The 24,832-nt window shown below is 67.1% G+C and overlaps 9 protein-coding genes across 9 annotated transcripts; 6 read left to right on the top strand and 3 right to left on the bottom strand.

Moving 5' to 3' along the window:
- Positions 1 to 592: 592 nt before the first annotated feature.
- Positions 593 to 3,899, top strand: JCM10292_001465 (uncharacterized protein; the record flags this gene model as incomplete). The annotated part of the gene is made up of 10 exons (XM_076649283.1): positions 593 to 858; positions 934 to 1,087; positions 1,201 to 1,661; positions 1,746 to 1,929; positions 2,023 to 2,071; positions 2,128 to 2,407; positions 2,468 to 2,578; positions 2,691 to 2,833; positions 2,912 to 3,775; positions 3,847 to 3,899. 10 exons carry the CDS (start codon positions 593 to 595, stop codon positions 3,897 to 3,899), a joined length of 2,565 nt encoding a protein of 854 aa, XP_076505082.1.
- An 833-nt stretch (positions 3,900 to 4,732) lies between these two features.
- Positions 4,733 to 9,351, top strand: JCM10292_001464 (uncharacterized protein; the record flags this gene model as incomplete). The annotated part of the gene is made up of 3 exons (XM_076649282.1): positions 4,733 to 4,979; positions 5,072 to 8,089; positions 8,174 to 9,351. 3 exons carry the CDS (start codon positions 4,733 to 4,735, stop codon positions 9,349 to 9,351), a joined length of 4,443 nt encoding a protein of 1,480 aa, XP_076505081.1.
- Positions 9,352 to 9,756: 405 nt separating this feature from the next.
- SPC1 (signal peptidase complex subunit SPC1) lies at positions 9,757 to 10,320 on the top strand (the record flags this gene model as incomplete). Its single annotated transcript, XM_076649281.1, has 4 exons — positions 9,757 to 9,813; positions 9,901 to 9,960; positions 10,034 to 10,120; positions 10,180 to 10,320. The coding sequence occupies 4 exons, from the start codon at positions 9,757 to 9,759 to the stop codon at positions 10,318 to 10,320; spliced, it is 345 nt and encodes a 114-aa protein (XP_076505080.1).
- A 127-nt stretch (positions 10,321 to 10,447) lies between these two features.
- ERD1 (Erd1p) lies at positions 10,448 to 12,596 on the bottom strand (the record flags this gene model as incomplete). The annotated part of the gene is made up of 3 exons (XM_076649280.1): positions 10,448 to 11,591; positions 11,653 to 11,877; positions 11,935 to 12,596. The coding sequence occupies 3 exons, from the start codon at positions 12,594 to 12,596 to the stop codon at positions 10,448 to 10,450; spliced, it is 2,031 nt and encodes a 676-aa protein (XP_076505079.1).
- A 771-nt stretch (positions 12,597 to 13,367) lies between these two features.
- Positions 13,368 to 14,509, top strand: JCM10292_001461 (uncharacterized protein; the record flags this gene model as incomplete). The annotated part of the gene is made up of 2 exons (XM_076649279.1): positions 13,368 to 14,330; positions 14,402 to 14,509. The coding sequence occupies 2 exons, from the start codon at positions 13,368 to 13,370 to the stop codon at positions 14,507 to 14,509; spliced, it is 1,071 nt and encodes a 356-aa protein (XP_076505078.1).
- A 352-nt stretch (positions 14,510 to 14,861) lies between these two features.
- On the bottom strand, positions 14,862 to 15,863 carry JCM10292_001460 (uncharacterized protein; the record flags this gene model as incomplete). Its single annotated transcript, XM_076649278.1, has 4 exons — positions 14,862 to 14,995; positions 15,073 to 15,169; positions 15,256 to 15,390; positions 15,459 to 15,863. 4 exons carry the CDS (start codon positions 15,861 to 15,863, stop codon positions 14,862 to 14,864), a joined length of 771 nt encoding a protein of 256 aa, XP_076505077.1.
- A 278-nt stretch (positions 15,864 to 16,141) lies between these two features.
- JCM10292_001459 (uncharacterized protein) lies at positions 16,142 to 18,595 on the bottom strand (the record flags this gene model as incomplete). Its single annotated transcript, XM_076649277.1, has 7 exons — positions 16,142 to 16,165; positions 16,233 to 16,286; positions 16,357 to 16,609; positions 16,679 to 17,660; positions 17,723 to 17,864; positions 17,924 to 17,970; positions 18,322 to 18,595. The coding sequence occupies 7 exons, from the start codon at positions 18,593 to 18,595 to the stop codon at positions 16,142 to 16,144; spliced, it is 1,776 nt and encodes a 591-aa protein (XP_076505076.1).
- Positions 18,596 to 19,188: 593 nt separating this feature from the next.
- JCM10292_001458 (PHD finger domain-containing protein) lies at positions 19,189 to 23,002 on the top strand (the record flags this gene model as incomplete). The annotated part of the gene is made up of 11 exons (XM_076649276.1): positions 19,189 to 19,371; positions 19,514 to 19,611; positions 19,680 to 19,691; positions 19,750 to 20,500; positions 20,568 to 20,660; positions 20,744 to 21,211; positions 21,269 to 21,397; positions 21,461 to 21,940; positions 22,004 to 22,249; positions 22,307 to 22,618; positions 22,682 to 23,002. 11 exons carry the CDS (start codon positions 19,189 to 19,191, stop codon positions 23,000 to 23,002), a joined length of 3,093 nt encoding a protein of 1,030 aa, XP_076505075.1.
- A 236-nt stretch (positions 23,003 to 23,238) lies between these two features.
- On the top strand, positions 23,239 to 24,533 carry JCM10292_001457 (uncharacterized protein; the record flags this gene model as incomplete). Its single annotated transcript, XM_076649275.1, has 2 exons — positions 23,239 to 23,522; positions 23,588 to 24,533. The coding sequence occupies 2 exons, from the start codon at positions 23,239 to 23,241 to the stop codon at positions 24,531 to 24,533; spliced, it is 1,230 nt and encodes a 409-aa protein (XP_076505074.1).
- Between the last annotated feature and the right edge of the window lie 299 nt (positions 24,534 to 24,832).

Below are 24,832 nucleotides of genomic sequence, written 5' to 3'. Positions count from 1 at the left end.
CAGCACATGCCCCCTGTCCAGTACGCCTCACACTCTCGCGCGTGTGCTCGCAAGAGCGGAGCACAACTTGCGCGTGAAAGCGACGAGAGAGGAGGAAAGGGCAGGCAACAACGGCTGGGCGAGCACCGGCACAGCCTCGCGCGACTCAGCTAGATTCAGCCCCTCTTCAGCGCTTTTCACTCGCTTCCTGAGCGCCGAACGAGGCAAGCGAGTGGATGGGAGGCGGCGGGAGTCCGCGCGACGAGGACTTGGTCGACGTCGTCTCGCTCGTCCGTCATCTCGCGTCGTCTCCGTGCTGCTGTGCTGTGCTTCGTGCTCTTTCTGGTGGCTCTCTCACCCCGTGCACGCCGAGCACCGGCGTGTCCGAGCTCGCACCGCCTCCCGGTCCGACTCGTCCGTCTCGCGCCGATCCGTAGCTCGCCAGCCTCAGCACGGCCACGGACGAGGCCGAGAAGCAGCAGAAGGATCTGTGCGAGTAGCTGCGAGGTCTTCAAGGTGCGCGCGCTCTTTCCAACCCAACCTCCTGCGCGACTTGCGGAACATCCCCTCGCCTCTGCGTCTTGCTGACTCTGCTCGGCTCATCGCAGGCACCATGAACGACTCGGAGGATCTGCCAGGGGTCAAGATCTCCTCCCTCTCGCTCTCGTACCCCCCGGCACCCGCGCTTCGCCCGCTGACGCCGCACAACGGCTCGCCGTCGCCCGCCATGCTCCCGCCGCCCGTTGCGCCCGTCAAGAATCCTCTCTACCTCTCTATCGACGCGGGAGTCAGCAAACTGAAGGCCTGTGTGCTCGACGACAAGCTCCGAGTGGTCTGGGTCGAACACGTCAAGATCGACGACGAGCTGCCGCAGTACAGGTTCGTCTCGCTCGCTTCTACGAGTCGACCTGAGCCGGGCAAGTCTCGCTCACGCGGCATTTATACACTGCACAGCACCCGACACGGCGTTTACACCCTCGGCGATGTCGTCACCTGCCCGTCCGAGGCCCGTCTGCACGCGCTCGACCTCCTCCTTGAGAAGCTCGCGCGCGAGTGCCCTGATCCGACCCTCCTCAGCCGTGTCGTGTGCGTCAGCGGTGTTGGACAGGTGCGTCTTGCTTTCTCAACTATCGGGCCTGTCGCGCGCGCTCAGCTGCACGACGCCGAACTTGGGAAGGTCGCTGTTTGCACCGTCACTGACTCCTCTTGGGCTGCTCCCAGCCACACACGCTTCACTACCTCTCTCACGACTTCCCTTCGCTCCTCTCGACGCTCATCGGCTCGCCTCAAAAGCGCATCTCCGCCATCCTCACCGCCCAGTCGGCATTCTCGCTCCCTGAGCCATCGACGTGTGGCGACACCTCCGCACTTCCGCAAGTGCGCGAGCTCGAGCACCACTTCGGCGAGCTCGTGCAAGGCTCGTCCGGAGGCGAAGGCGGCGTAGCAGCGGGAGCGGCGCGCGAGCGCGCTCCGTTTGAGACAGCGGCGCTGCTTGAAGCGGGGAGGCAGGAGCTTGCACGCAGGACAGGGAGCTCGCCGACCTCGAGGAGTGGAGCGGCGCACCTGCTGAAGGCCGTGCAGAGTGATCAGGCTACTGAGGCTGAGGGGAAAGAGGGGGTGATGAGCAGGACGGGGAGGGTCGTCCTCGAAAGCGGGCTGCTCGCAAGTGTCTTCCTCGGGCTGTGCGTCGTCACGCTTCTCCTCTTCTGTAGTCAAAGCTGAAGTGCCGGACCGGAGCTGAGCACTGACCCGAGCGACGTTCACAGTCTCGCTCCCGCCGACGCTGCCGACGCTTGCTCGACCTGCCTACTCGACCCAGCCACCGGCCTATGGGACGAAGACGTGCTGGCCTTCATCGCAGCCGGTGGTCAAGAAGGCCAGCAGAATGAGAGCCAGACGGCTAGCTTGACGCAGAAGCTGGGAACGGTTGAGCGCGATGGCGGGATCGAGGTGAGCTGTCTCGCCTTGCCTGTTCTCCGAGCCGTTCAGCTACACGCTCGGATGCAGAGGTAGATAAGATGACTTACGGAAGCTTTGTCGCAGCTCGGCAAGATCTCGCCCTACTTCGTTCAGCGCTTCGCCTTTAGCCCGAGTGCGTCCTCCGGGCTCGTTGCGGCAGCTCTTACTCACCTACTCTGCCTCGTATAGACTGCATTGTGGCGCCCTTCACCGGCACGGACCCCGCCACCTTCCTTGCCTTCCCGCTCACCTCGCGCGACGCCCTCGTCTCGCTCGCCAGCCCCGCCGAAACCGACACGCTGATGGGTCCGTCGCCGGCTTTCATCCCGAGTCCGGAGCGGGCCATCGTGTGGCACCCGGCCAAGGCGTGGTGGGAGTGCCTCGAGGACGCGAGCGCAGAGGGTAAGGAGCAGGCGAGCGAGACGGAGGGTGAAACGGTCCAGACGCCCAACTTCATTGCCATCGTCTCGTGCGTCACTCTTACGCATCCTCAAAAACGCTGCCGTTTCTGATCCTTTCGCGCTCGCAGGAGCCGCGACGCCGGGATTGGCAGGGCGCTCTCGCGAGACCTGTACTGCAACGGCCAGTGGGATGTCTTTTCGCACCTCAGCGCGATCGTGCCCCACGGTGGCACGCTCGGGTGCGTCTCATCATTCTATACCCTCATGCGCTCGATGCATTCTGGGCCGCGGCGGCCACGACGCTGCCCCGTTTGACCGCAGGGTTCTGACGGAAACGAAGTCGCTTGACAGGCTCGACGAAAAGTTCTACTCGCTCTTCTTCCCGCACGGCGAAGCGACTTTGGCGCAGGGCTTTCTTCGCTTCGTCAGCGGAGCGAGGGTCCAGGAGTTCTCGGACCGCAAAATCAACCCGCGTCTCTTGCTCGAATCGCAGTGTGCGTCTTCTCCTTTGCACCCTTACTGCGTCTGTTATTGAAAAATGATCACTCACTGTCGATCTCTGCGACGCCCAGTCATGACGCTCCGCCTTCGACTCGGCCGCATCTACCGCTCGCTCCTTCCGCTCGACGACCCGTCCCTCGCTCGCCTTCGCCCGCACGACCCGCTCGGCTTCCCCGGCTTGTCCTCTTCCTTCCATCCCGAGCGTGTCATTCTTGTCGGCGAAGCGTCGCAGAACCCGGCCATGGCTTCGCTTCTCTCGACCATGTTCAACTCGCCCGCGTTTCTTCCGCTAGCGACGGGTCTCAAATCGCTCGCACACGGTCAGCGCGACTACGATAGGCCCGAGCGAGGTGACCCGGCCTCGTCGAGGAAGAAGACGACTGCGGCAGCGCTCGGCGCAGCGTACAAGGCTGCGTGGGCGTACGCTCGCGCCGCATACGGCGAGCGCTCGTCGTTCTCCTCATTCCTCTCGTATGCCATTGCCGAACAGTCATCGCACGAGCATGTGCACGCCGTCGAGCTGGACCGCGCGGCCGCCTCCGCAGTCGACCCTTCACTCGCGGGCACCTTTGCGTCGTCATCGATGTCGACTGGCGACGAGACCAGCACCTCGCTCGCGGCGAGCGAGCACAGCCGGTTCTCGCTCCCTCGTCCTGGGCAGTCGCACAGGCGCGTCCCTCCAGCCGCCGCCAGCTCGCACTCGCAGCAGCAGTCGCAGTGGCCCGCGCGTGGTCCCGCCTCGTCCGTCGCCGCGCGTTCCGCTCCTGCGACTCTCGAGCGCGTGCACCCGTCCCAGCTCGCGGAGGTGTCGCTGGCGGTCGCTTCGGGCGGCGGCGGGCGCGGCGGCGCGGAAGGGAGGGAGCTCGACCCGGATCCGCCTGGACTTACGCTCGTCGCGATGCCCGACTGGAACGAGTGGCGGTACTACACGAGCAGTACGTTTCACCTCGAGGCTCGTCGCCTGCTTACAGTTCCTCAACGCTAATCTTACGGGCGTTGCGTGCAGTGCTGCCGGAGTTCGTCCGCCTCGAGCGTTCCGCTCTCAAGGGCCTCGTATAGCTTTCCTGCGCCTTCGGTCTCTTCTCGCCTCACTCACTGCCTCTTCTTCACACTCTGACCGCCTACTCTCGAACGCATCGCTCTTCACGATCTCGAATCGCCCACCCACCTACCTTGTCTCGCCTTCTCCCCTCCCTGCTTAGCCTCTCAATCCCGAGTCTACTCGTCAGTGCCGTTCTTCCTACCACTCTGTGCTAGTCTTTCCTACTCTGTGTCTTGTTGCCGTAACATCGCTCGCGTCGCCTGGTTCCGCTCGCACTTGGCTCGTTGCGGTCGAGAACGGAAGCGAGGCGGCGACATCTCATCAAGATCTCCTTGCCGGGGCTTCAGGCGAGGTGCTGCGTCTTAGTAGACCACCAGCAGTTCAGGAAGCCGCTACGGAGAGCTCACGATGGCGCCGCAGAGCCTGACCTGCTCACCCAACCTCCACTCGCTCCTCCGGCTCGTCTTGCTCGCGACGACTCGCTTCAAATCTCGCTGTGAGAGCTTGCGCGAGCTCCAAGCTGCTCTGGCAGAGCACCAGACAGTGCCTGCTCTCGCTCGCGTACCGCGAGCACGCACCCCTCGTCCGTCTTCCTCTTCGTCGTCGATCGCGCTCTCTTGCTTCAAGGTCGCATCGTGGTGGCAGGGCGCGGCTCGTCGAAGGGCCAAGCAGTTGTGTACAACATCTCCAAGCGGTACAGGTTCGTCCACGCGCCTACGTCGCTGCTCTGCGGTCCCCACACGCTGACCCCTGCGCGTCCGTCGCGCTTGTCCTCGCGCAGCGTGCGGTGCAGTGCCGTGTCGATCCTTCGGAGCGCCATAGAAAGTCTCGCACGTGCCTGTCACCCGCCATGCCCGAGGTCTGTGCTGCCGTCGACTCGTTCGCAGCATCGCCCCGTGCGGTCGCAAAAGCGACGACCGTCTCGACAGGGCAATCCCCTGCGGTCGGGCTCGAGCGCTGGCGCGAGAGCGAGGACGAGGATAACTGGGGCGGATCGGCGGTCAAGGCAGAGAAGGGAAAGGGCAAGGCGGTCGCACCGCCTCCCGCGGAAGGCGAGACCGCGAAAAGTGCGGCGAGTCCACGGGCCAAAAGGGCGGGTGAGTATGCGCTCGAGCACTTCCTTCCATCGGGATTGCTGGACAAAACGGAGCGTCATCACGCTGACGCTGCTACCCTCGCCTGCTCGCAGTCGCTTCGGAAAGCTGGGACGACGACTTCCTCTTCCAGGAGGAGCCTCCTCCTCCGATCCCCCGCCGCACGAGTTCGAAGACGAAGTCGCATTCGCACTCGCGCCCGACCACGCCCTCACACCGTCACGCTGCTTCAACCTCTCAGCTCCCGTCATCGCCGTCCGCGTCGTCTCGCACTCCTTATGCAAGGCCTCCTGCGTCACCCAATCTTCGACCCTTCGCGTTCGGCGGACCTGCAACTCTCTCGCTCGACTCGCTCGCCTCGTCCATCGCCGGTACCTCCGATCCCGAGCCGACTATGACCCTCGCCTCCTGCACCGCTACCCCGCGTCCTCGCCGCGAGCCGCAGCAGAGCCATGTCGCGCACGCGGCGGACGCGTCCGACCGTCCGCCGCTCTCGCGCCAGACTACGCCGCGTACTCGCATCCCGAAACGCTCGTCCAGCCCGCTTCGCCCACCGCCCTCGCCCTCTCCTCACGATGCGCCGAGCGACTCGGACTGCCGGTGCGAGACGCCGAGCCTCACTGAAGACAGCTTCAATAGCTTGACTACGGGCGAGGAGATCGTGACCGAGGCGGAAGATGCTCCGGCTCGCGCGCTCCCCTCGCCCCTCGACACGTCCTTCAGCGCGCGACTCAAGTCAATCAGCGGGAGCAAGAAATGGCGCTTTGGTCGCAGTGGGAGTACAGTGGACCTCAACACTGCTGCCACCGCGCGGCAAGAACCGGAGATCCGCATCGTCGACCGCCACGAGCTTTCGCGCGCGCGTCGATCCGACTCGCCGAGGTCGCACCTGCCGCGACCAGTGTCACGCCCCGTCAACGGACGAGCGAGCAAGGGCACGGTCGGGACGACCGGCTCGGGTTCGACAAGCGGCGGTGGTTCGCGGGTCAAGCACTCGAGCAACACGTCGGTCTCGACGTCGAGCGGCGCATCCCTCGCCGACACGCGCGCCCGTCGCACCAGCCTGCACTTCGCGCCCTTCTCCTTCAGTCCCAGCAGCCGGCGCGGGTCGCTCGCGTCGCCCACCGAGTCGGTCGCGCCGAGCTGGCGCGAATACATGGGCTCGACGACCGAAGACGATGGTGGCGAGACGACCAGTGCCGAGACGAGCGACTTTGGCGATTCCTTCGAAGGCAACGAGCGGCGACGTCCTGTCGGCGGGCCTTCGAGAACGTCGCGGCCGGCAGATCCCGCCTCACGTCCCGTATCTCCAGTCGAATCGATCCTCGGCGGCGACAGGTCGCGATGGAACACAAGCCAAGTCTCTTTCGCCTCGAACGCGTCGGCATTTGCGTTGCGCCGATCTGCGCCGAAGGCTCCGTCTGGCGAGACGTTCGTGGCGGGCGCCGGTGCGGACGCTTCGCAGGGCAAGAAGCGCAAGCTCACGAAGAAGCGTCCTGCATCCGGCCTGGCGGACGAGACGAGCGAAATGCTCTCCCAGTCTGCGCTCGGCCTGGCGGACGACGGGACGAGCGAGCGTCCACTTCTCGCTCCGTCCATCTTCTCCACCTCGTCCGGCGGCAGCTCGGTCCCCTCGTCGAACCGCACGGTTCTCACGCGCGCACGGTCGCAGTATCATCCGACGCTTCCGTTCGCACAGGACTCGGAAGACGAGGTCGAGCGCGGCACGGCTCGTGCACCTCGCCAGCGCAGCGCTACCGGCCCGGTCTCGTCGTCGCACCTCGCCACGCCGGCAAAGAACGAGAAGGGCGAGGTCGTCGAGCTCGACAAAGAGTGGCTCGGCGTTGTCCCCTTTCCACCCTCGCCGCGCCCATCGACGGATCAGCCCGAGCCCGTCACGCCAACCCGTTCCACCTCGCGGCCCACCTCGCGCATGCTGCGCAAAGCTTCAGGCGTGCAGACAAAGTCGCACCCGCCCGTCACGGTCCGTACGCAGGCCGAGGCGCGCTCAACGAAGCGTAGCAGCGGTATCGGCTCGGCCATCTCGAACCTGCTTTCGCGGTCCACCTCGGTTCTCCCGCTCGGCAGCAAGCGCGCTCCGAGCCCCGCTCCGTCGGCCAAGTCGGTCAAGTCGAGTAAGAGTGGCATACTGCGCAGGCCGTCGAGCCGACTTGGTCGCGCTTCGGGCGAGCAAGGCGGGCGCGAGACGCCCCAGCTACCCAAGTCGCCGTCGCTCAGCGCTTTACAGAGGGGGGCATCCGTGTCCTTAGTTGTGCCGCATTCGACGTCATCCGCCATTCCGCCGTCCGCCTCTGTGCCTGCATTCGACAAGCCGACGCCAGCCCCTCGCGTCTCTTCCGCGTCAGCACGGCCACCGCCCCTTCCTCGTTCCAGCTCTACCTTTTCTTTCCTTACTCGCAAGCGCGGTGCGTCACGTTCGACGCCGAAGTCGTCGCCGCCACCGCCTGTCAAGGCCTCGACGCCCACGCCGCCGCCGCCCACGCCTGTCATACCCGTGCACAAGCCGCCGAGCTTCGACGATCCGCCTCGCCCCGCTCCACCGCGCCCTTCTCGACGGATTTCGAAGCCTGCTGGCTCGCACGTTCCGGTCGCGAGTCCGAGGGGGCAGCGTGGTCAGCTCAACCCCGAGTTTCGGATGCCCCGACCGGTCAGCAACGTATCAACTGCCTCGTCGGGTGGGTCGGACGTCACGAGTGCATCGACGATCATGCCGCTTGAGAGCTATCGCGACGCACTGGCGAAGCGCAATCCGCAACAAGAGCGTGTTCCGCCTGTGCCGCCTCTTCCGCGCAACCTCGCACGGCCGCTCAACGCTGGCCATCGCCCGTCCGTCTCGCTCTCGTCGCTCATGCCGCTTCGGCCTTCTTCGCCTCGTCCTCAGCCCTTCCGCTCAGAGCGCACGACACCCGAGCCGCAATTTCCGCTCGCCCTCTCGGTCGACGGCGACGGCGACGGCCCGTCTGAGCCCGAAGCGAGCGTCACGCGGCGCAACAGCCTGAGCGACCTGCGCATCCCGGCACGCATCACGAATGCGCAGAAGAAGATCGAGGAGGACCTCGAGCGGGTCAAGCAATTCGCCAAGGCTATTGAAGGTACGCCTCTCTGCGCGATTTCCCAAACTGGTAACTGACTCGTTACTCACGCTCTTGTCCGCTGTCTCACGGTCGGTGGCGTAGATCTGAAGACGCTACAGCGGCAGTACAACCAGCTCATCCAGGTCTTCGTCGAGCCGTCTCCGCCGTCGCCTGGCCTCCTCTCGCCCGACCAGCCGTCTTCTGCCGCGCTCAACAAGACTGCGCAAGCCGCTCGCCGCGTCGAATTAGACTTCTCGTCAACGTGGGAGCAGGTGCAGACGCTCATCAACTTGGCCGACGGCGCACCGAGTCAGGGTGGGCTCAAGAAGACTTCGCCGGGTACGCTCGCAAGTCGGCGGGATCGCTGTGTCTCCCTCGCACCCGAGCGCGAGTCTCACCGCCTGTCGCTGCGCGCTGCGTCTGGCTCAGAGACTGAGACCGAGACAAGTCTCGCTCGTAAAGGCTCGGTTAGGGCACACCAGCGCCGGCCCAGCTCGTCTTCGTTTGAAACGGACGCCAGCGTCGCCGTGCGACAGCGCGAGATGCTGCGCGGCGTACTCGCTCCCCCGGCGAAAGGCGCCTCGCTGCCTTCCCGTGCCCCTCCCGCTGCGCGCCCGCCTCTACCGCGCCTCGACTCGGGCGCTTCCACGGTGCGCAGCCCGTCGAAGAAGGCCATCCCGCTTGGTGCATCGCATACCGTCGCGCCGACATCGCCACGCTCGGCCGCGCAACCGCTTTCACCTGCGTCCGCGCGCCGGGTCAGCCGCGGCGGCGTGTTTGGCATCCGCGAATTCCTCCTCCGCCTGCGATCCAAAGCGACAGAGGAGCTCGCGGCCTCGGTCGGGTCTGCGACGGAGCTTCTGCCGCCCGCCACGCTCGCGCCACCCTCACCTGCTCGCCGCTCTGTGTCCGACCCGGCCACTCGCCCGCAAACCCCTCGCACAGCCGTCTCTCGCCCATCCGCTCCTATGAGCGCCGACTTCCGCTCTCCGGCACAGCCAACCTCGCACAGCGATTCGGAAGAAGACTGGGACGCCTCTCCGCCGCGCACCTCGCTCCTCGAGTTTGACGCTGTCCTCGAAGCCGACATGGGCTCGCTCGCGGCACGGCGCGAGCGCACACGCAGCGTCATCGTCCCGGGTGGTGCAGGCAGCGGCGCCGCCGAGGGCGACAAGATGGTGCTCACGACCGAGGCGATGCCGCACTTGCTCGACAAGGTGCGCGAGGTGCGCGAGGCGTGCGAGGCGTGCATCGGGCTTCTCAAGGGCCTTACGGTCTGAGTCTATCCCCTCGTGTACCCCTGTCCTTCTTGTATAGCTCTCCTTCCATCGCACTCGCATCTCACGGTCATTCTTCCTTCCTTGTTTTTGCCAGCAACCCTCATCGCACTGCAGCAGCAACTCCTCGTTCCCTTCAGCCGCACATTGATCGCGACCAGATGCTGCCGAGCACAACGCGCGCCGCTCGGAAAGCGACAAGAGGCGGTGGCCTCGCGAAGCGGAAGCAGGTGGGGCGCAACGAGGAGGAAAGAAGTGCAAGCAGCTCAGCAGAGAGACGTGGCAGCTGCCCGGAGTCTGTCTCCTGTCTTGTAAGCTGTGCAAGTCGATAGGGCGCTCTGCGAGACGAGGGACCGGCTCCGTCGCTTCATCTCGTCGTTGACCGGAAACCACGACGCGACTTTCGCCATGGACAGCATCCACGCGCAGCTCGACAAGTGCAAGGCCTCGCTCGAGGGCAAGATTGTGCGCTCGCGCTCACCCAGGCCCCCATCGTGCCGTCCCGCTGATCTGGACGAATGCGTCGTTGCAATGGTGGTCGGGCTTCTGCAGGACTTTGTCGGGCAAGACCTCGCCGAGCAGCGCGCGCGATACATTCTCTGGACTTCTGCGGTGCGCCCCCTGGTCTTTGAGCTCACTCGACGGGCCCCGCTGTAAGCTGACCCCCCTCCTTCGCCGCGAGCAGGTCGTCGCCTTCCTCGTCGGCTTCTCGCTCCAGTCCCTCAAGCTCACCTTTATCGTCTTTGGGCTCGGCTTCCTCACCACTCTCGGCGTGCGCATCCTCGCTGCTTCCCGGTCGACGCTGGACTGACCCACCTCCTGCTCGCACAGGTCGTCCTCCCGCCTCTGCCAGCTTACACCGCTCACCCGGTTCCATGGCTGGCGCCACTGAACGAGGATGGTGAACCCGCGGAGACGGTGAGCGGGCCAGGAGCGAGTGCCGCTGGAGACGAAGCGAGGAAGGATCGTTGACGGGGAGAGGGAGTGTCCGCCGTGCCCGTGTTGTAACCATTCTTCGTGCTGTCGTTCTCCTCTCTCAAAAGGCGCAGCGAGAGGCGATAAGGCACAGCTCTATTGCGCCGCTTACGACCGCCCGAGGCTATAGCAGCCCGTCGTCCCTCAGCTTGCCCTTCCCCGTTCCCAGCAGGCCCAACTCTGCCTCGTCTGCCCCGGCGCCCGCCAGCAGCGAAGACGGCCTTGCCGCATGCGACGCGTCTGCGCCGGCGCCCGCAGCAGCCCGCAGCGCGAGCTCGTACTCGTCGTGTGCGCGCAGGCGCGCCTCGCCGTCGCCCTTCTCGAGCCAGCTGACGCCGTTGGTCAAGCCGGGCGTCGCGCCGCCCGCGCCGCCCATCCCTGCGGCAGAGGGCCCTGCCGCGCCCGCCGCGGCGAACGACGACGGCGAGAGGTCGTCGCTGCCTGCGCCCTTGCGCACGGCCTCCCACTCGATGCGGAGGTAGACCCACATCCACCGGCGCACGACCTCGAGGAGCTCGACGACAAACACGCCCGACTCGAGCTCCTGGCTCGAGTGGAGGTGGCTCGACAGCTTGAGGCTCCACGTGAGCCGCAACAGGAGGTCGAGCACGATCGCCGCGTAGTAGACGGCCGGGTCGGGGAGGAGGAGGATCGGGCGCAAGAACGGGTACGACAGGTTGGGCGCCGCGGCCGTGCTGAACGCGCGCGAGTGGCCCAGCCGCCGTGGCCCGCCTCCCACTGCTCCTCCCACGGCTGGCCCTGCGCCGCTGATCCCGCTGCCGCTCGCAGCCGCAGAGCTCCCGCCTGCACTCGGAATCCCGCCCGGCCCCGCAGCGATGGGGCCACCACCCAGTCCCGCCTTGAGCCCGACGGCAGGCGAGTGCGGCCGCGACGGCGGCGGCGGGAACGTCGTCGAGGGCAGGAGCGAGTCGTCGGCCGCGTACGGCAGCTGCTGGCCCGGCGGCGCGAGGAGAAGCGCCGAGCCGTTGTGGAGATTGGGCGCGAGCGAGCGCGCGCGGCTGTGCGCGGGCGTGTGCGTCGAGCTGGTCGTGCGGCTCGGTGGGGGCGGGTGGCGGATAGAGGGGTGAGGGTGGTGATGGTGGTTGCGGTGCGAGGATGACGAGGCAGCGGCGGCGGGAGGGTGGATGAAGGCGTACGAGACGGCGGGCGAGGAAGACCACCCGGAGCGGGTGAGGAGCGAAAGGCCCCAGTCGTTCGTCACGTCCCACCAGAACGAGTACAGCGAGTTGACGAGGACCGCCAGGATCCTGCAGAGGCGAGTACATGAGTGGAACGTTGAGATTGAAGTGGATCGCGGCGTTTCCTCACCACAAGCGGAACAGTGCCGTGCGGCCAATCCACCGTTCGCCCGCCTCGTGCTCGTGCTCGTCCGGGTCAAAGGGGTCGCCGATGACGGTCTGCATGGCGGAAAAGATGATGACGGGGAACGCGGTCGCGTACTTTGCGGCGTTGAGGAGCGAGCGGCGCGGGGTCGGGGTCGAGCGTGTGTAGACCTCGGACAGGCACTGGCGGAAGCGGAAGATGTACGGGAGGCTGTCGAGCGCAAAGAGTGAGCGAGTCTGCAGAGTGCACGGGGGAGAGGATGCCCACCTGGTCATGAAGGGGACGCCCCACACGCGGCGGCAGGCGTCGCCGGCGACGCCGGTGACGCCCTCGCCGGTCCAGACGAGGCAGCCCGCGAGCCAGACGTCGCCGAGGACTTTGGCGCTCGAGGTGAGGATGTCGGCGAGGATGATGTCGCAGAAGGGGACGGCGGCGTTGAGCGAGGGGCGGACGATGCGGGCGAGGGCGCGGAGGAAGCGGAAGCGCTCGCGGCGGCAGAGGACGTTGCCCGGCCAGCAGAGGGCACCGAGGACGGCGGCGACGGCGGCGACGGGGACGAGGCGGTAGTGGACAACGAGGTCCGACTGGGCGGCGGTCAAGCGGGCAAAGGCGAAGTGGGCGGCGGCGGCCCAGGCGAGGGTGGCGAGTGCAAGCGAGTAGAGGGGCGGGTAGAGCTTGGTCGGGTGGACGTAGGGCGGTGCGGGCGGGAGGGGGCCCTGGGCGCGGGTCGCGGGGAGGAGGTGGCGGTCGAGGCGGATGTCGAGGACCTGGGCGGTGTCGATGCCGAGGTGGGCGAGGAGGTGCAAGTTCGAGGCGAAGGCGGCGACGGTGAGGGCCGAGAGGACGAGGATGCGCAGCGGGAGCGGGTAGCGCAGCCCAAAGTCGCTCAGCGCGGCATCGCCCGGGAGCGGCGGCGTGTCGATGTCCATCGCCTGGAGCGTGTGTCCCTCTGCGCGCCTTTCCCCGTGGTGCAGCCGAGCGAGACGAGCGAGACGAGGGCGAGGTGATGGCACGACGCAGCGAGAGAGAGAGAGAGCGGGGGCGGTGAGCGGGTGCAGGCAACTCGGGAGTGCACTCGCGATGCACGCTGCTCTCTGACAGACTCGCGGCTGCCGTGCTGGGCGAGCTCTGGAGCGGGACAGCGACGGTGGTCGATGAGGAAGCGCACGCGCAACCCGCCGAGACGCGTCGACGCAGCGTGCTCATCAGAGGCTGCCAGGGCGGGACTGCGGGCAGTGCAGCGTGCAGTACTGCTCACACGCTCCCTGCACGCTTTCACAGCCCGACTCGCGGCGGGACTGCACGCCGACGCCGTCCCTTGTCCGCCGTCTCGCACCGGTCGCTCGACCACACGCACGCTGCACCCGAGCACCGCAGCGAGAACTGCCGACAGACTGTGCTGCTTGATAACTCCGGCAGACGACCGCGGCAGTCCCTCTCGTCGCCCGCATCTCGCGCCGAGACGTCACCCTCGCACTCGCTCTGGGCGCACCCTCGGCCGCTTCCCCTCGACACCTCGCCTGCGAACCCAAGACTGGGCAGAGACGAGCTAGATTCACCCTCTCCACTCGACCCGAAGCATCCGGTGTGCTTGATCGACGGTGCTCCCGCTGCGCCACCCGTCCCCCTCCCTGGCCCCTTCCGCTTCCCCTCGTCGGCACCCCGCCCATCCTCGCCGTCCTCGCGCTCGAGTCGCAGCCATGGCCACCGTCTCAGATCCACATCGACCGTCGACTCCGACTTCGCCCCCTCGCCCGCCCGCACCCGCTCACTCCAAGATCCCTCGCCGCCGCCCCTCGACCCACCTCGCGCACCCGCCCCACTCGCCCGCGAGTCCCCCGCGCCGCGCCGTCTCGACCCCCGTCTCGTCCGCGCCCTCGTCGCCCGTCAAGGCGCACGCCCGCCGCTCGAGCCGCACCACCCTCCATTTCACCGACCTCCCTTCCGCGTCTCTCGCTGCTGCAAGTCCCACTGCCATTCAGGACCGCCGCCGTCCGAGCGTCGAAACGGGCTTGGGTGCACGCGACGATGCAGCTGCAGCCAAGCCCGAGATGCGCCGCACGCCCAGCCTCTCGATCTACATCCCCTCTGCTCCTTCTCCTTCTCCCCCCGCCGCCGCCGCCGTCGACTGTCCCGCCTCCTCCTCCTCCCCATCGACGCGCCCTCCGCGCTCCGCCCTCGGCCCGCGTACCCCTCGCACGCCCTCCGCCGCCTCGCACTCGCGCCGCTCGTCCGCCCAGTACCCGCACCCGCAGCGCCTCCCGCGCACGCCCTACCCCAAGCGCCCGCCCATGAGCGAGCGCCACCCCTCGGCGAGCACCATGGCCACCTACACGAGCTTTGACTTGCAGGCCCCGAGGACGCCCGGCGAAGAGGACGAAGAGCGAGCACGCGAGCGAGAGAAGGGACCGCGCGCGGCCGCGAGAAGGTGGTGGAGGGCGGCGTGGTTCGGCAGGCAAGCAGACGGCGCAGAGGAGGAGGGCGGAGGGGACCGAGGCGACGTCGCCGGGCGGGCGAGGAGCTGGGATGACGACGACGAGGAGCGGCGGGTCGGAGAGCGCACGGCGCTGCTGGACCCGTCACGCGCGGAGGAGGGAGACCTGTCCGAGCGGAGACGGGAGCGACTGAGGTACACCTGGGGCGAGGTCGTGTGCTACGCCAAGGTGCGCCTCTTTCGTGGCTCTGTCGTTCACCGTGACCGCCGACTGACCCGCCGTTTCCCCCCCGCGCGCAGCACATGCTCCCGCCCATCCTCGTCTTTGTCGTCCTCGTCCTCGTCGTCGCGCTCCTTGCATACAAGCAGGCCGTGCACCGCATCATCCATCCGCCCAAGCAGCCCTGATCCGCTGTGCCTGTCCCGTCTGTCCATACATTCGACCTTGTTGTGCTACCAGTCTCTGCCTTTCCTCATTCCCTTACACGGCTTTCACGCACCTCGAACGTACACATCCCACCATCACGTATAGCCACGCCCAAACCTCATGCTCCGTATTCCTCGTTGTTGCCCTCAGTATTCTGCTCTTACCGCTTCCGCTCGTGCTTCGGCTCGCGTGTCATTCGCAGCGTTCTCTGCCCAGCGCAAGCACCGTCGTGCCAGTAAGCGCCATCGAGACGAGATAGTGTTGACAACATGAACCGCGAGCCCGCGAGATGTACAGCATCCTCCGCCTCCTTTCGCGCGCCGCGCGCCCGGCTCACCGCACGAAGAGCTTCTTGCGCTGCGTCGCGCCGCCGGCGCCGGCGCCCTCGTGCTCTTCGAGGTAGACCCGGTACGCCTCGCGCAGGTCTTGCGGCGTGAGCGCGCCGGGATGCGTCGCTTGCGCGCGGGCTGTGCAACCTCCTGCGGTCAGCTCGAGGCCCGGGAAGAAGACGCGAGCCGGAGAGAGAGGGGGTCCCGTGACGCACCCTTTTCGACAATCTCGCCGACAAAGACTTTGGCGAAACCGCGCACGACGGTGAGGATTGAGGGCGAGACGTTCTGCGCGAGCACCTGGTTGACGAGCTGTGCGTACCGGCATCGTTTGGGAGAAGTCAGCGCCCTGCGACGCAGTCGCAAGCTGTGAGACAGTACCCCGAGCAGCGGCGCACCTTTCGGACGCTGCCCTTTGCGAGACCCGAGCGGCGGTACGCCTCGTAGCGGTCCATCTGCTCTTCGTCGAAGTGCTCGAGCAGGACGCGCAGGTCCTCCTTCTGCTTGGCCGCCTCGCGCTGGTTGCTGCCAAACTGTTTCGCTCACGAGCTTGTCAACTCAGCAGATCCCTGAGTCGCGCGCGAGAGGGAGTCAGACGCACCTCGTCGTCCGAGAACTCGAACACCTCGTCCTCGGCATCCTGCTCTTCTGCCTCGGGTCCAGCCGCCGCACCTGCTCCGCCACCATCCGGCGCCGGAAGGCCCTCTGCTTCGACCGCGCGCTCCTTCCCCTTGCTGCCGCCGCCTTCGACCGCAACACTCGCGCTCCTCCCTCTCGCACCACCAAACACGGCCGGGCTGTCCCCACGCGCAGCAGCCGGCGGGCTGCTCGCGCCCGGAAAGGGGCTCTCTGCGCCCGAAGCAGGCGGCGACCCGGCAGGCGTGTCGGGGTCGCCGCCGCCCTTCTTGGCCTTGGGCTTGCGCGGGCGCGCGGGGCGCGGCTTCTTTGCGGGCTTGGAGGGCGCAGAGGGCGGCGGAGAGCCCGCGGTCGAGAGCGCGCGCTTCATAGCGCGGGGGAGAGCGGCGAGGCGAGCAGAGTGGAGCGCAGCGCGACGAGGCGAACGAGGGCAGCGCTCAGGGGAGGCGAGGTGCGATCAACGATGACTGGGTTCGGTCCGCTCTCACCCGCTGGGCTGCCTGGACCGCTTCCTCCGGTGCGAGATACGCGCGAGAAGCGGCGAGGGTATTTACATCGTTGTTGGGTGCACGGGGATCCAGCTACAGTTTCGTTGCACGCAACCTCGATAGCTCATTACGCCGGTTCCTTCCTTCATTCTTGACTCATTCACGCTGTCCGGTTGAGACCGAGCTGTGCGACGAGTAGCTGCGTGAGCATACTGTGCGAGTCAACCAAAGCGAAGACGGCGGAGACGCACCTTGGACGCATAGTCCGGGTAGTCGGCAAGGAAGGCGAGCTGAGCGCGCGTGGCCTGCGGGTGCGGGTGAAGAGAGGAGTGAGCACAGGCTCAAGTCGGAGGATTGGCGATGGCGACTACGCACGTTCTCGTACGTGAGGGCGTTGACGAGCTCCGGCTCGGTGCGCGCCATCTCGGCGCTGCGCTCAAACATGTCGACGGCCTCGTGCACCTTGTTCTGCTGCAGCAAGAGCTGCGCGAGCGTCGCGACGCCGACGTCGCACTGCGGGTCGATCGTCACGGCTTCGCGGCAGATGGCCTCGGCCGCGGCAAAGTCTTGCCGGTGCTGGAAGATGGCCAGTGCCTTGTTGACCATCGGCAGGACGTTACGCGGGACGCTGTTCCGGGGTGCACGCGCGTCAGCTCGGGGTCACCCTTTGAATGCAGCACAATCACCGCAGACGCACCTGAACTTGGACAGCTCGATCGACTTGTCAAACATGGCGACGGCCTCGGGGAACTGCTGCTGGTCGAGGAGGAGCTCGCCGTAGTAGTTGCACACCTCGGCGCTCTGCGGGTTCTTCTCGACGAGGCGGCGGAACTGGTGCAGCGCCTTGTCGGTCGACCCGCTCTTGTACTGCGCGACGGCGAGCTGGATGTGCGAAAAGATGAAGCTCGGGTCGAGCTCGCTCGACTTGCGGTACTCGGCGATCGCCTTGTCAAACTCGCCCGTGATAAAGTAGACCTGCCCGCGGTGATAGAAGACGTCGGCGTTGGCGGCGTCGATCTCGAGCGCGCGCTCAAAGTCGCGCATCGCGTCCTCGGGCCGCCCGAGCTCCATGTGCACGCTCGCCTTCTTGACCCAGCTCTGCGCCGAGCGCGCGTCGACCGTCGTCGCCTCGTCGAGGTCGCGCAGCGCGCCCTCGGCGTCGCTCATGATAAACTTGAACGTCGCGCGGAGGTTGAGCGCGCTCGCGCGCGCCTCGTCGCTCGAGACGCCCTGGTCGAGCGCCTCGTTGAAGAGCGAGAGCGCGTGCGCAAAGTCCTTGGCCGAGAGCGCCTCGAACGCGAGCTGGAGCGTGCGGTCGCCCTGCGACGGGTTGGCCGGGAGCGCGGGCGGCGCCTGCTCGCGGAACGCCGTCAGGTACGCCGTTATGAACGTCGGCGACGGCAGGCGCGGCTCGCGCGTCTGGAGGATCTGCTGCGCCTTTTCGCCCGCGAGCTGCTTCATGACGCGCTCGACCGAGTCGGTCGTCGACTGGTTCTGGAACGAGTCGAGGATCGCCGACGCGGTAAAGTCGCACAGCGCGCGGTACAGGTGGTCGACGCCGCCGAGCTGCTCGCGTGCGGTCGCGCGGCGGTTCAGCGCCTTGATGTACGACGGGTCGAGCCGCAGCGCCGACGTGCAGTCGTCGATGACCTGCTCGAGCTGGTTCAGGTTGGTGTAGCCTGTTTGTGCGCGGGGTGTTTCAGCTGAAGTGCGCTCGCCACAGTCGGCGTGCGTGACTCACAGGCTGCGCGGTTCGAGTAGAAGACGGCCTGCTCCTCGCACTCGATCGCCTTGGTGTAGTAAGCGATGGCCTCCTCGTACTGCTTGGCCGAGTAGAGCTTGTTGCCACGTGCCTTGAGCGCGAGGGCCGTCTTTGCCCGGGTCTGCAGGAGGGAGTGATCAGGGACTGCGTGGGTCGAGCGAGTCGGCAAGCGCGTCTTACCTCCTTGTCCATGACATCGATGTCGGCTGCGCTCAGCTTGAGGGGGTCTGTGTGGGCATCTCAGTCGGTCAGTGAGACATTCTGCGCTTCAGTCGATGGTTGCTGCATGGCGAGATCCTGTCGGGCGACGAGGGGACGAACGCGAGTCCGCGAGAAAGCATTCGAAGCGGTCGCCCGCCAGTAAAGGCAGTCTCAAAGATCCCGCCTAGTACTCGTGCGAGCCTTGCAGAGGCTCAGCGGGGCTGGGAAGGGCGACCTCGAGCAACCCTTCTCGACCGAGCGTCATGCGAGTGCAAGTTGATGGAGACGAGAGCAGCCGACTTGGCGCTGGATAGGGGGGTTGTTCGACTGTGTGACATGCAGGCCAGACTGCCTGTCGCTCTGTGCATGCAGCTCACCATCTTCGTCAAGGGCGGCGTGCTTTGCTGCGTCGGGTTTGGCGGGGTCGGCGGCCTTGGACTTGCGCTGCTTCTTGTCGCGCTTGGCCTGCTTGTCGTCCTTGCGCTGCTGGGCGTCGCGCTGGGCCTGGGCGCTCTGCTGGGCCGAGTAGTAGAGCGCGCCGGCGGTGGTGAGGCCGACGACGGCGGCGGCGACGACGACGGCGCGGCGGTGGGCCGAGAGCCAGGCCGAGACGGACGACGAGGTCGAGGTCGATGCACTCGCAGGCGCCATCACTGCGCGCGGGTCTCGAGAGAGGGAGCGAAGGGCGCGAGATGAGCGAGAGCAGAGAAGCCGGCAAGAGGCGCATCCCCGCGGTCACAGCGGGGGGACAGATGGAGTGCTCCTCAAAGCTCGGTACATCTTCATACACAGGTCAGGTGCCTTTCAACTCTCCCCTGACGAGTCGAGCGAGGGATGCGAGTTCCCCCTTCCCGCCTCCTCCTGTCCCCTTCCGCTCGCTCGCACCCGCGCACTCGCCTCCGAGCTGCCGAGAGCACCCGCGCTCGAGCGAGCAGACCTCGAGAGACACGCACAGCTTGCGCTTGTCCAGCCCCGTCCTGCCCCCGTGCCGAGGTGAGCCCCTCGCGCCTCCCGACCAGCAACACCCGCTCACCGCCCCGTCCGCACCACAGGGACCGCCGTACGAGCGTGCATCGCACTTGCACGGCTTGACAACACCGAGTGCGCGTCCAACCGCACCGGCTCGACGCGTCTCGCCCTTTCATCGCCCGCCCCACCCTCTCGCCCCCTCTCGCCCTCTCTGCGCACACCCCGTGCAGCCCTGCTCTGCCGCGGCCTCGACACACGAACCCACGAAGAGCGCAATGTTGGACCCGGTCAAGCCCGAGGGCGAGCTGGCGACTCCCGCCGCCGCGCCCCCGCCTCCCCCGTCCGAACAACAGATCGCAGACGGCCTCAAATACCTCCGCCAGAGCTTCAAGGTCGCCGCCGTCGCCCACTGGGCCGTCCTCTTTGGCCACCACGTCGGCTTCGAGTTTGACACCGAGGTGCGTCGCTCTTTCGTCGCGGGCTCGCCTCTCCCCGCCACGCTTCGTTGCGCGCTCGAGCGGCGAGAAGGCTGCGGAGCGTGGTGACGGGTGTTCGGACTCGTGTACGTCGAGCTTCACTGACACACTGTCGTCATCGCAGGCCTTTGAGCTCGACCTCCTTGGCGTCAAGCCCGACACCCAGGTCCCGGAGCTTCTGGGCAAGATCCTCAACACGCTCGCCAACGACCGCAACACCAAGTGCGTCTCGTCGACTCTGCGCTCATATCTGTCTCGGAGAGCTGACCCTCGCGTCGTCCACTCCGCAGCCGCAACAACTGGTGCGCATCTCGCGCCTGACGCTCTGCGGCTCCTCGCTGACCCTCGCTCTTTCTGCAGGCTCAATGCCCTCCGCCGCTCGTACAACCGCCGCGTGACGGCGCGCACCGACAACCCCTTCTACTCGTGGCACCGTGTGCCCGCCTCGGTCGTCGAGGCGGAGCGCGAGCTCGAGCGCGAGCGCGAAGACGCCGAGTGGGAGGCCAAGTTTGGCTCGCGCTTCCCGTCTGAACCGGCCGACGGCGCTGCTGCCGCGGACGGCGAGCAGCAGCACAAGGACGGGCCGCGCGCCATCTGGGACGACGAGGAGCGCAAGCTGCGCGAGGCGGAAAAGGCGCTCTACCGCATGCACGGCAAGCACAAGGCCAAGGTCGAGGCGCAGCTCAAGGCTGAGCAGGCCGAAGAGGCCGCCGCCGCCGCCGCCGCCGAGGCTGCGTCCGAGGTCAAGGCGGAGCCGGCGACGATGGAGATTGACCCGGCGCTGCTCGACCCGGCGCTCGCGACTTCCACCGCGCCGCCCACGGTCGACTCGAAGGCGGACGAGCAGAAGGCCGCTGGCGACGTCGTGCACGAGGCCGGCGCCGCCGACGTCAACATGGCCGGGTCGACCGTCGAAGCCGGCGTGCCCGTCACCGAGGCCGCGCTCGACGACGGCTTTAACGCCGAGATGGCCGACGTCGTCGCGCAGGATGCGGCGCAGGGCGCACTCGCGGACAAGGTTGGCGCCGAGGATCCGGCTGCCGAGGACGAAGAGGAGTGGTACGAGGAGCAGCGTGCCGTCGAGTGGCACGACCTCAGCCTCGAGACCAAGGTGCGTTCTTCTCCTGGTTCGGCGTGTCGATGGCTCTCTCGAGGCTTACCTGCTGGATCCCTCGCAGCTCGACGCGATCTACAACGTGTGCGAGTGGCACATGGTCGACCCCGAGCGCCAGTTCCGCAAGTACCTTCACTGGGACGGCGAGGCGGCGTGGGTGCGTTGTGTGCGTTCCCTTGCCTGGTCACTCGACGAGTTCACCTCGAGACTGACCTGCCACCACATGGGCACCACGCACAGCGTCTCGACCCGCACTGCGTAGATGCCGAGGGCAACCGCTACTTCCACACGGCCGACGACCGCCTGTGGGTGCAGCGCCCGCCGCCCCCGCCGTCGGCCGAGCAGCCCGAGGGCCAGGCGCAGATCAAGCGCCCGCGCACGCTCCTCGGACTCAAGGCCGGCCCGCGCGACAAGAGCAAGAAGGGCACCGTGACGGGCGTCATGCGCGTCAAGCTCCGCAAGGACCCGACGACCGGCACGTTTGAGCAGGTCGACGAGGACGACGAGGGCGCGCCCGTCGCGAGCGGGTCGGGCGTCAAGGTCGAGGATGCGCCCGCGAGCGACGCCGTCGTCAAGGGCGAGGAGGGTGACGAGGAGCCCGCTGCGGCCGCGGTCGAAGAAGAGGTTGAGCTGCCCGAGTGGGAGCAAAAGTACTGGGAGGAGCGCCTCCGCTGCGAGACGACGCCCGGCTTTGTCGAGTGGGAGGCCGTGCGTCTTCTTGCTTCGCCTTGGTGTTCAGTCCGCGCTGACACATTCATCTCACAGCTCTCCGTCACGATCGACGACTGGATCAACTTTGCCGACGAAACCGAAGAGAGCGACGACCCCGTTCTTGTCAAGCTCGGCGACCACATTCGCGACACGGTCGTCCCGGCCATGCAGGAGGAGGCCAAGGTGCATTCGAGCGTCTCATTCGGTCGCGTGCGCCCTGGTACTGACGGTACCCCTACAATGCAGCGCCGCGAAGCCGCCAAAGCCGAAGAGCTCGCCGCTCTCGCCCGCAAGCGCTCGTCGCGCATTATTGCCAAGGACTCGATCGCCGACGAAGAGGCGCGCATCGCTGCCGAGCGTGCGTCGGAGCGCGCTTCGCGTGCCTCGCGGCACCAAATCCGCTCGTACGCGGACGACGGGATGGGCGTCGGCGAGGCGGGCGTCGGCGGGTCCGACTCGGGCACGCCTGGCGCTGCGGGCGAGTCGCGCGAGGAGCGTCTCCGCAAGCGCGAGGAGGAGAAGCGTGCGCGCGAACAGGCCGAGGAGCGCCGCCTGCTCGAAGAGGCGCGCGAGATCGAGCGCGAAGAGGCGCGCAAGGCCAACGGCGGCGTGCTCCCCGTCGAGCTCATGAACGACGACGAGCGCCGCGCGTGGGAGAAGCAGCAGGAGAAGGAGCGCAAGAAGGAGGAGGCCGACCGCAAAAAGCGCGAAAAGGAGGACGCCAAGGTGCGTCCGCGCGTTTCGTGTGTGTGTGTGAGTGCCGGACTGACCCGTTCCCGCGTCGAGCAGAAGGCCCGCGCACGGGAACGCCGCGCCGAGCTTAAGGCAGAGCGCGAAGCCGAGGCGCTCGCAGATGCCGAGGCAGAGGCGGACGCCCGGCATCAGGCTGCGGCGGCGAATGAGGCTGCCGCCGCCGCACAAGCCGCGCAGGCGGCCCAGGCAGCCGCCGCTGCTGCAGCTGCCGCCTCTGCGCAAGCCGCCGACGACCCGTGGTGGCTCGACTGCGAGATCTGCCAGGCTGCCGGGTGGAACTACGTGCGTTCGATGCCGCTTCCTCTGGTCGATGTCGAGCTGACCCGCTCTTGCTCGCAGGACGATGGGCAGGAGCTGCTGTGCTGTGACGAGTGCGAGGAGTGGCAGCACCTTCCGTGTCACGTCTACGCCGACCAGGTCAACGGCCGCGCGCCGCAGCCGTACACGGACGAGTCGTTCTCGTTCGTCTGCGCGCGGTGCAAGGGCCTCGAGCAGCGCCGCCCGAAGCCGCCCGTTCCGCCTCCCGGTGCGATCCCGACCCTCACGTACCCGTTCGTGCCGTACGAGCCGCCTGCGCCGTCCGGCAAGCGCAAGGCTGCCAACGGTCGCGGCGCGCCGCCTCCCGCCGCCAAGAAGCCCAAGGCTGTCAAGGTGCGCGGCGCTCTCTTACTTTCCTGTCGCGTAGCGGAGACCGACCTGGCTGACGCATCGCAGCCCAAGGCAAACGGCGGTTCGATCCCGTACGGCCACGGCTCGCACCCGCTGTATCACCCTTCGGCGTACCAGCACCCGAATGCCGTCAGCACGTACTCGTCTGCGTCGCCGTCTGCGCCCACGCCTGCACCAGCTCCTGCTGCCGCTCCGCCAGCCGCCGCTGCCGCCCCCGCGCCCTCCGCGCAGCCGCAGCAATCGGCGTCCATGTCGTACGAGGATCTCAAGGCGGCAATCGAGCAGAACCCGGCGCTCATGGCGCAGCTCCCGGCCGAGTATCAGCAGCACTTTTCGCAGCTGCTCGGGCTACCGTTGCCCGGGTGAGCGCGGTGTCGGCGCGGCTTGAACCTGGGCGTGTCTCCTCCCCGTTGTCCCGCTTGGGCTTGTTGTAGGCGGTCTTCCTCTTTCCCTGTGGTAATACAGTCTCGTCGTGACTCGTCCGTGTCTACGTGAGTGCGAACGGCGCCTGTGCGAGTGCGAGCGGGTTCTGTGCCCCGTTGACACGCTGAACTCGAGAGCGGGCTGTCTCCGTCTCTGTCGCTGCACCTCGCTCGATCGCCATGGGTAAGCTGCACAAGGCCCGTCCAGACTCGGTGCTTGCGCCCAAGCCCGTCCGCAAGGCGCCCACGCCGCCTCCGCCCGCCATCGGATCGTCGGCGTCCGCGTCAACGGCAACGGCCTCGCCTCGTCGCCCGCCATCCCTGCTCTCGAGTGCAGCGCGCAGCTCGCCGCCGACCGCACGTGTCGCTGCTCCGCTCACGAGTCAGGCCAGCGTCGATGCGCACGGCGAGCTCGTCGAAGGTGCGCCCTCGGAGGGCTCTTTGGGCGGCTTCCACCGCAGTCGGTGCGTCTTGAGCGCTGTTGTGGGGCTGAGATGAGGCGTGCTTACCATGGCGTGCTCGCCCGCAGCTCTCCGACCCGCTCGTCCGACTCGCCGTCGATCGGTCGCACCGCCTCCCCGCCCGACTCGCCTGCTCGCTCGCATCGCCGCGTTCCTTCGACCGGATCTACGGCCTACTCAGTCGCGTCGAGCTCTCCTGACGCTCGAGGGCGCGATTCGGCCTCCCTGGCTCACGACAATGCCTCGATCGCCTCGTCTTCCGCGCTCGCTCAGCTCCGCTCTCGCCTCGACGTCGACGAGGCCGCTCGCTCGCATGCTGCCGAGCGCGCGCGCCCGCACAAGCTGAAGAAGAAGGTGCATCCCGCCGTCGTCGTCGAGCGCGAGGCGGGGGCGCGGGGGTCGACGGTTGAGACGCGGAACGGCGAGCAGGCGAAGCACGGCGAGCATGCTGGACCCGAGCCGGAGCAGGGAGGCAGTGGCCAGGGTGTCGAGGAGCTCGGCTCCGACACCGCTGACGGGATTGGACTCGGAGGCGCCGCTTCCACGGACCTCGACTGGATCCCTCCCGTTGCCGTCAACCTTCCTCCGCCCGTCACCACCGCCGTTTCCTCGCATCCCGCCTCCTCGTCGCCCTCTCGCATCTTTGCACCCGCGCGCTTTGGCTGGCGTCTCGCCTCGGCCGCCGTCTCTTCCTCTGTCTCGTTCGGCATCGACACCTCGCGCGCCGTCCTCTCGCACGTCCCGCTCGTCTCGCACGTTCCGGTGGTCGGGGCGCTGCTCGTCGGTGACGACGCTACCAAGGCGCCTGAGATGGGGCGCGCCGCTGCCAAGCCTGCGCAGCCGACGGTCGGTCACCCTTCCGCGCTCATTGTTGCGCCGCCGGCGCCGAGTGAGAGCCTCGTCTACCGCGCCATCGAGCTCTCTCTCGGCGTCGGACTCGCTTCCGGGCTTGTTACCCTTGCGCTGGCAGGCATAGCATGGGACAAGGTGAAGGGGAGGCCGCTGAGGGAGTGAGGGTGCGCTTTTCCCCGGGCCTTGTAGCTTTCTCCTCCGCCCTACTGTAGCTCGCGCATTGTTTCTGCTGCTGTTGTCCTCTGCATTTTGCTCTGACTACTGGACTTGCTGGGCCTTTTTTTCTTTGCTTTCGCTTCGCTCCGCCGGTTCTTTCTCCATCGCCGAACGGGCCTCCGCTCCTTCCTCCGGGGCTAGCACTGCCCCTGAGACGCAACTTAGGGTTAGGGTTAGGGTTAGGGTTAGGGTTAGGGTTAGGGTTAGGGTTAGGGTTAGGGTTAGGGTTAGGGTTAGGGTTAGGG

The sequence above is a fragment of the Rhodotorula paludigena genome (genome assembly GCF_050403205.1).
Source record: "Rhodotorula paludigena JCM10292 DNA, Rt_paludigena_JCM10292v1_ctg23, whole genome shotgun sequence".
Lineage (NCBI taxonomy): Eukaryota > Fungi > Basidiomycota > Microbotryomycetes > Sporidiobolales > Sporidiobolaceae > Rhodotorula > Rhodotorula paludigena.
This window is presented reverse-complemented; position numbering and strand designations above follow the sequence as displayed.